General features: G+C 50.1%; 1 protein-coding gene across 2 annotated transcripts; it reads right to left on the bottom strand.

Moving 5' to 3' along the window:
* Positions 1 to 319: 319 nt before the first annotated feature.
* On the bottom strand, positions 320 to 4,236 carry GADD45A (growth arrest and DNA damage inducible alpha). 2 transcript variants are annotated; one of them, XM_072127395.1, is made up of 4 exons: positions 4,166 to 4,236; positions 2,549 to 2,650; positions 1,901 to 2,114; positions 320 to 946 (listed from the first exon to the last, which is right to left on the bottom strand). In XM_072127395.1, exons 2-4 carry the CDS (start codon positions 2,647 to 2,649, stop codon positions 833 to 835), a joined length of 429 nt encoding a protein of 142 aa, XP_071983496.1. In that variant the 5' UTR covers position 2,650; positions 4,166 to 4,236; the 3' UTR covers positions 320 to 832. The 2 variants fall into 2 exon arrangements, with proteins under 2 accessions (XP_071983496.1, XP_071983495.1); XM_072127394.1 differs by lacking the exon at positions 4,166 to 4,236 and adding an exon at positions 4,028 to 4,165.
* Positions 4,237 to 8,234: the final 3,998 nt, after the last annotated feature.

Raw genomic sequence — 8,234 nt, 5'->3', positions numbered from 1 at the left:
GCACTAGTCCTGCAGGGACGCGGTGACTCACAGCCTCGGAGGTAATAATAGGTGATGAGGTCTGTGACGCTGCGATTCTGCATATACACTGGTGCGGTCCTCCAGCACAGGACGGTGCACAGGTGAAGGCGCACCTATAAATACACTCTCAGTCCTATGATCAGACCTCACATCATAATAATTTCAGATGATACAAAATAACCCAGACTCTGCTGTAGAGTCACATGACACCCATGAGCCCCATAATCACGGAGTCTTTCCTCGCCAGCTCTTACTGCTCTAACCAACAAGTTGTACAAAAATGGAGGAAAAACTCAAGTTTTGTGGTTTCTAAAAATTTATTGAATACGAATAATTTAAAAATGTAAAATGTGGTTCTCTTAACCACTCGGTATAGAAAAGCAGATAGTACCAGCTCACTGAGGTCTTACAATAAGTAACAAAGTTGCATAAATAAGTCAGAAATAAATTAACTTTTCAGATCAATAACTTTAAGCATCAACCATCCGTCTCCTTTAAATAGAATCCAATACGTAAAATACTCCATTCACTTCTGGAAACTCGTGACTCCTCCTCCTGAACGTTAAAATCCGGACGCTTCCGAAACACAAGGTGCTGCCGCAACAGACGCCGCTGATTTCTTCCTCCGTATTCAATAACGCAACATTCTCCTTGCGCCCCCAGAAACGCAACGCTTTGCAGCCGCCCAGTCATGTCCATGTGTCAGGCCCCTACTTTACAGGCGGAAGCTTCCTCCGGAGGGAACAGTACTTTTTTTTTTGTATATATTAATTTTTAAAACAGAAAGTGTCCAATAAAGGTCCAGGACAAATCATCGCTCGGGGAGGTTGATAACCGGCACCCACTGATCCAGGTAGCGGCTCTCTTTGCAGAAACTGATCACTTTGTTGATGGCCGGATCCTTCAGCTGTGAAGCCTGCGGATTCTAGGGAGAAAGAGCAAAAATTACTATTTAGCAAAATATTCAATTACACAAGTAAATCGTTATTCCCTCAAGAGCGCCTCTGTAGTCACTGGTCAGTTCTGGTATTACACCTATATCCACCAAACAATACTATTGCAGAAGCACCTGTTACACTACATTCTCCTCTACCTGCCGCTTCCGTTACTATAAGGACATGCCGGGACAAGTAACCGGTAGGAATGTCCCAGTGATGACGACATCACAAGCAGTTGTCCAAAGTCCAAGCAACTGGAGCAAAGAGAGCAGAGTCACTGTGATCTTGCATTACCGAAACTCCTTGCCGGGGTGGGGGCGGACGCACGGAGCTTAGGAATGTGGGAGTGAGTCAGTCTTACGGGAGCTTGGGAACTGAGCCGGGAGCTGGCAGAAGAAAGTGAAGGGAAGGGCAGGATGAGCCGACAATCCCCTCTGAGCATCAATTGTTCTGTGCTGGGGGGGGTATCGGAGCAGGAAGCGCTGCCACCGGGTGTGGTAGGAGTAGGGCGATAGTAAAGTGCACAGGCCTCCTCCGTAAACTTTACCACACAGACACCTACAGACCTTAAGAACACAGCGCAGGCCTGCATGTGCACGTTACCGTGCAAATACATAAGGCTTTTTTTTATGTTAAATGTTTCTGGCACCCAGCAACACCTCATTAACATACAAGAGCGATTTATCAACCAGGAGTCTGAAAAGTTTAATTTTAGCTACTACCCATCTTTCCCAGGATCAGATAGTACAGAATGGATAATGCTGGAAGTGACTTGCACCTGACAGGTCCGGGGCAGACCGTGTGTTGCCATAAACAAAAGGCAATGTTACCCCCTCCCGGAGATTGGACTCTGTCACCCACAACAATCCCCTCTCAGGTGAAAGGACTAGAATTCAGCAGAACACCCCCCCCCATCGTCCCCACGAGACAGCGTCACCTACGTTGATCAGGATACAATGCAGATCAGCAGGTTCCCCGGCCTTGTCAGCGCCGCCCAGGATCTCGGCCAGCCGGCTCATGTTGCTCACTCTCAGGATGTTGATGTCATTCTCGCAGCAGAACGCCTGGATCAGGGTGAAGTGAATCTGCAGAGCGACATCCTGATCGTCTGCTTCATCTGTGGCCAGAAGACAAAGCACCACATTGTCCGGGTCCCTGCAACGTACAAGACCAGGACACCATCAGAACAGCAGGACACGATCAGAACAGCAGGACACACACACCGACACATGGGTGAATGGGACGGACACTTTGTATCTACACCGGCTGCTATACAGCCCCATACACTGTGCAGCAGGACATGCTGGGCATTGTAGTTCTGCACTATAGTCTGCACTCATTCAGTTTTAGATTTTGCATGTTAAGAATAAAAATAAATAAAAATTTATGAAATGCCTGAAAACCTACATGAACACTTGAGCAGCTTTAAATCACTGCACTGTGGATAATGGAGGACTACAAGGCCCAGCATGCTCTACAGAAAACTAGGAGCATCATATTAAGTATCTGTGTACTACTCCCAGGACACAAGGATGAGGCTATGCTGGGAGCTGTAGTCCTCCTGCAGATGATCTATACATTATACTTACACATTAAGCAGCTTGGCCGCCTCGTACACCCCGATGGTGATGGTTCTCTGCAGCTTGGCCTTACTGAGCACCTCCTCCAGCGCCGACCCCACACTGTCCATCCTGAAACAGACAACAGGGTCACCTCAGTACAATGCACCACACACCCCGCGGGTCACCCCTGTACAATGCACCTAGTAAGTACACCCAGCGGGTCACCTCAGTACAATGTACCACACACCCGGCGGGTCACCCCTGTACAATGCACCTAGTAAGTACACCTAGCGGGTCACCTCAGCACAATGCACCGCACACCCTGCGGGTCACCCCTGTACAATGCACCTAGTAAGTACACCCAGCAGGTCACCTCAGTACAATGCACCCAGTAAGTACACCCAGCGGGTCACCTCAGCACAACGCAGCGCACACCCGGCTGGTCACCCCTGTACAATGCACCCAGTAAGTACACCCGGCGGGTTCACCCCTGTACAATGCACCACACACCCGGCGGGTCACCTCAGTATCTGTCACACAGCGGCGGGTCACCTCATCAAACTCTACAGTACACACAGCAGGTCACCCCTGTACAATACAACACACACCCGGCGGGTCACCTCAATACAATGCACATCAAAATCAGAGGGTCACCTCAGTCTCCCGCACAGCACACCAAGTGGGTCACCAGAGTATCCCGCACTGTGACCCCAGTGCAATGCACCTGAGCCTACTGCATCGGGTCACCTGAATGATGCACACACAGCAGGTAACCTCAGCACAATGCACTGTACACCCAACGGGTCACCTCAGTACCAGACACAGCGGCGGGTCACCTCAGTACCAGACACAACGGCGGGTCATCTCAGCACAATGCACTGTACACCCAGCAGGTCACCCCTGTATAACACACTAACAGTATAATGCACCGCACACCCAACGGGTCACCTCAGTACCAGACACAGCGGCGGGTCACCTCAGTACAATGCACTGTACACACAGCAGGTCACCCCTGTATAACACACTAACAGTATAATGCACCGCACACCCAACGGGTCACCTCAGTACCAGACACAGCGGCGGGTCACCTCAGTACAATGCACTGTACACACAGCAGGTCACCCCTGTATAACACACTGACAGTATAATGCACCGCACACCCAATGGGTCACCTCAGTCTCCTGCACTGTGACCCCAGTATCCAGCATTGCTTATCCAACCGGTTACCTCATAATCATCCACCGGGTTACCTCAGTACCAGACACAGCGGCGGGTCACCAAGCACCTCAGTTCCAGACACAGCGGCGGGTCACCAAGCACACCAAGTGGGTCACCCAAGTATCCTGCACTGTGACCTCAGTACAATGCACCGCACACCCGGCGGGTCACCCCTGTACAATGCACGGAGACCTGAGCCTCATACTCCGGGTCACCACCTGTATAATGCACACCCGGCGGGTCACCTCGGCACCCGGTAGCAGTAACGGTCCGTCTCCCGCTGCTTACTTTCCCATGCTTTGCTCTCCGGCAGTCAGCTCCTCCAGGGTCATAGTTCGGTAATCCGCACGGTAAATCTTCCGCTCCGTGTGTACACGTCCTATCACTCCCTCAGCTCCAGTCACTCTGACTCACTCCGTCCCCTACCCGGCTACATGTGCGGGGCTTCCAGCCAATCCCCGCGCGCCTCATTAGCATAGCCTTCCGTGATTCGCTCATGCAAATCAGTTGTGGTCCTCGCCACCTCCCGCCGCTGCACGGAGAAGGAGCGAGTGAGGGAAGGCGGCCTGGGATTGGTTGGAGCAGGGATGCGGGGCGGGGCCGTTGTGAGAAGACGGTTACTGGGTGATGGGATTGGTGGTATAACCCTTTCGCTGCTGGAAGCGGGTGCTGTGATTGGTCAGGCGCCCGGTCACGTGGAGCTTGTGTTATGATGGATGAGTAATAGACATGTCCTGTAAATACTCCACAGTGATATCATCATCAGCAGCAGCCCCCCCCTTACTGTACATCCAATCACCTGTGTCCAGGAAGACCCCACAAAACTCTTGTCATGGAGACTGCAGGGAATCCTGTGTCATCCTCAGAAGCGCAGAACCCCCCAATATTACCTCATGACCTCATACTTACTGCGCTGTGATGTCATCAAACATGGCGGTCACCGAGTAATCGCCAAGTACAGATACAATTTCTCTCATCCACTTCAGTCTTAGGGTGATGCCACACGTGGCGTTTTGAACGCATTTTTGGGCCATCACCCTAAGTCCACGTGACACGTCCTGACACCAATGTTACCTCATGACCTCATACTTACTGCGCTGTGACGTCATCAAACATGGCGGTCACCACGTCATCGCCAAGTACAGATATGATTTCTCTCATCCGCTTCAGGCTCCGTCCACGTGACACGTCCTGACACCAACATGGTGGGAAACGTCCACGATGGATACCAGGGCTTGGACCGTGTACAGACACGACACATTTACTGTATATAATTGAGCAGAGAACATTATGAGTGACAATGATGTGGGGATTCGGTGGCGGACATCGTTTATGGCCTCAGTTCTCATCCGTATCATCATTTGTTCATAAATTATGTCCCACAACTATTGTTTCATCTCAAATTCTTCTACAAAAAGATGAAAAAACAAAACAAAAACACATCTACCTCATGTTGTAGTGTGAACAGGACGAAATCTGGCGGTGTGGTGCCCAGTCAGGCCGCATTCACACGATGCGTCGGGTTTTTTTAATGCGTTTTTGATCTCATGTTGAAGTAACGTTGCGTTTTCATTGCATTTGCTAAAACGCAATGTTACTTCAACGTGTGATTAAAGCTGAAGCCTTTTGAATGCGTCAAAAATGAATCAAAAACCACAACGCAACGCATCGTGTGAATGCACCCTCAGTGTTCAAGTCCGGGAGTGACCCTTGTGACCCAGGCATATTGCCGGATTGGCGGCCATGCGGCCCGGCTAGTAGTAAGGAGCGTACATTTGTAGGATTGGCTGCGAGGCTGACAATCTAGTGATATGTCCGGGTTGCGTAGGGCCTGACCTGAAAGTCTGCCCATCTCTAGCCGCGAGGGCTGAGCTAAACTTACAAGACCCAGTTCACACTTTGGGCTTGAAAAAACGTGATTGAAGAGCATCGGGGAGGGGAAACTCCCAAAATGAGACGTGTTTATACCTAAACACTCGCGTTCAGGAACTAGTAACACATGTTTTGTATTGTTCGCAGGTAAAACACGTGTTGTTAGTTTCCATTTGCAAGCGTTTAGGTATAAACACGTCTTTGTTCAGCGTTTCGCCATCCATGAGGCGAGTTGAGCCTCTCGCTACAGGCAGCAGCACCTGCAGGGACATGGGGGGTAGCATAAGGCGTGCGGCCACCTGCTACAAACCAGGACCTGAGGTCAGTGAGGGCGCGTTCACACGTTCCGCTATCATCGCGTTCATAACGCGACGCTAGCACACAGTGGGCGGGGCTCGGGCCGATCGCATATGCGTTTCCCGGGAAACGCATGCGATTAATAACCCGATCGCATGCGTTTCTCTGGAAACGCATATGCGATCGCCCCAAACTCCGCGCCCTGTGCGTGTGAACGTGTGAACGTGTGAACGCGCCCTGACTAACATTGCATTTTTGTCACCTTTTTGTTGCGATTCAATGCAATTCAACACCAGTGGAAAGGAGATTTGCCCAATTGCATCACGTTAAAATTGTGTTTGTGTAAACGAAATGTAAAGTAATGTTGAATTGGGTTTCGAAATGTGATGTAAATGCAACGTGTGACTGCACCTCAGGGGACCTTCACACGTGGCGTTTACATTGCGTTTAGAACCAGGACGTGTAAGTGAATGAAGCCTCAGTCTTTGAGAAAGGTTTGTGTGAAGCTGCCTGCGACGCAACCTCCACATGCCTCCAGCCTCGTCCATTAAAGGGGTCGTCCAGGATAAAAGTTGCACATTTTCTTCTAAGAGCAGCGCCTCCCCTCCACATGGTCGTGTGAGGTATTACAAGCTGCAATACCACAGGTGACACAAGAACAATTGGGGGGCGCTGTGTATGTAACAAAGCCTCCTGTTGTGCTAACACTAGACAGCCCCTTGAAGGGGATTATCCATGGGCCACACGTTATCGTCAGGGAAGGCGCCATTGTGCTGTAGTCTTGTTGCATTCCGGTTTTATATTTTTTCGTGAGGTAAAATCTTTCTTTTTTTGCACCTCATTGACAACACTGAGCAGTGATTGTTTGTTCTTGTTCTTTTTGGTGGTCGGGGCCGCTTTAGGGTCGTGCTGGGGCTTGTGGTGCCAGATGTGTGTACATAGTTTATTAGTGTCATGGAGGCGCAGTGTTTGGGAGCTGACAGCACAGGAGCCCCCCGCACCCGACACTGTAGTCGCCGGATCCCCGCGCACTGAGGAGACACGAGCGCGGGTAGAGCGCAGGCGCGTGACGTCACGGGGGCGGGAAGCGCCCGGGACTGACTGGAAGCCGCGTCGCTGCTCCCGGGGCGGGAATGCTGGGGGCGGGGTCACGTGTCCGCGGTCACCTGTCACTCACACGGGGGTTGCTGCAGAACCTCTTACTGATTCTGCTCTAAAATTGAACCGCTAGGACGATAAAATACACTCAAATGTGTCAAATGCAAAGTAGAACAACAGAGAAATTAGGGACACAAAACTGTTCTGCAACTTTTCACAGACCCCCGATACCTCCTGGACAAGTCACAGGACCCCAGCACAATAGATAGAGATCCCCCATAACACCTACAGGTGACCCCAAAACACCTACAGGTGACCCCAAAACATCTACAGGTGACCCCATAACAGAACAATAGATAGAGATCCCCCATAACATCTACAGGTGACCCCATAACATCTACAGGTGACCCCATAACACCTACAGGTGACCCCATAACAGAACAATAGATAGAGACCCCCCCATAACACCTACAGGTGACCCCATAACACCTACAGGTGACCCAAAACATCTACAGGTGACCCCATAACAGAACAATAGATAGAGATCCCCCATAACATCTACAGGTGACCCCATAACACCTACAGGTGACCCCATAACAGAACAATAGATAGAGATCCCCCCATAACACCTACAGGTGACCCCATAACACCTACAGGTGACCCCAAAACATCTACAGGTGACCCCATAACAGAACAATAGATAGAGATCCCCCATAACACCTACATGTGACCCCATAACACCTACAGGTGACCCAAAACATCTACAGGTGACCCCGTAACATTACCGTCAAAAAAAAAAAAAATGAATAAGTTAAGAAATTGTAAATCTTTCCCTAGGACACAGGTAGAAATAAATAAACCAAATCCTAAACATAAATCACAACTGGATAAATTCTGCAGCAGAGAAAACACCCAACAGGTTGTACAGCGCCCAAAATATAATCAATCAACCCATCAGGTCGTCCCCCGTCCCCACGCACACGAGTGCAGACTGAAGTGTAGAAGCTACGAGCGTCGGGACACAACGTCACATGACAACATCATCAGGATTCGGCCGCCAACGCTAGAATGGAGAACATGAAAATGGACAAACCCTTTAACAATGGCTTCCAGTCACACACGGACCAGTCTTATGACTCATTATGTGAAGTTTACATAATACTTTGTGTCAAGATGAAACCAAATGACAAGATCCTGTGACAAGACGTGTGAGCAGTTCCCTCCTGCG

The sequence above is a fragment of the Engystomops pustulosus genome, chromosome 10 (genome assembly GCF_040894005.1).
Source record: "Engystomops pustulosus chromosome 10, aEngPut4.maternal, whole genome shotgun sequence".
NCBI lineage: Eukaryota > Metazoa > Chordata > Amphibia > Anura > Leptodactylidae > Engystomops > Engystomops pustulosus.
This window is presented reverse-complemented; position numbering and strand designations above follow the sequence as displayed.

Bases quoted from the DNA above. Each gene is read 5' to 3' on its own strand.
- GADD45A (XM_072127394.1), bottom strand. From the start codon at position 4,071: ATGACCCTGGAGGAGCTGACTGCCGGAGAGCAAAGCATGGGAAA. The intron at 2,115-2,548 runs GTAAGTATAATG...TGTACGTTGCAG, and splicing joins GCGGCCAAGCTGCTTAATGT to GGACCCGGACAATGTGGTGC. The intron at 947-1,900 runs GTAGGTGACGCT...CTTTCTCCCTAG, and splicing joins TGCATTGTATCCTGATCAAC to AATCCGCAGGCTTCACAGCT.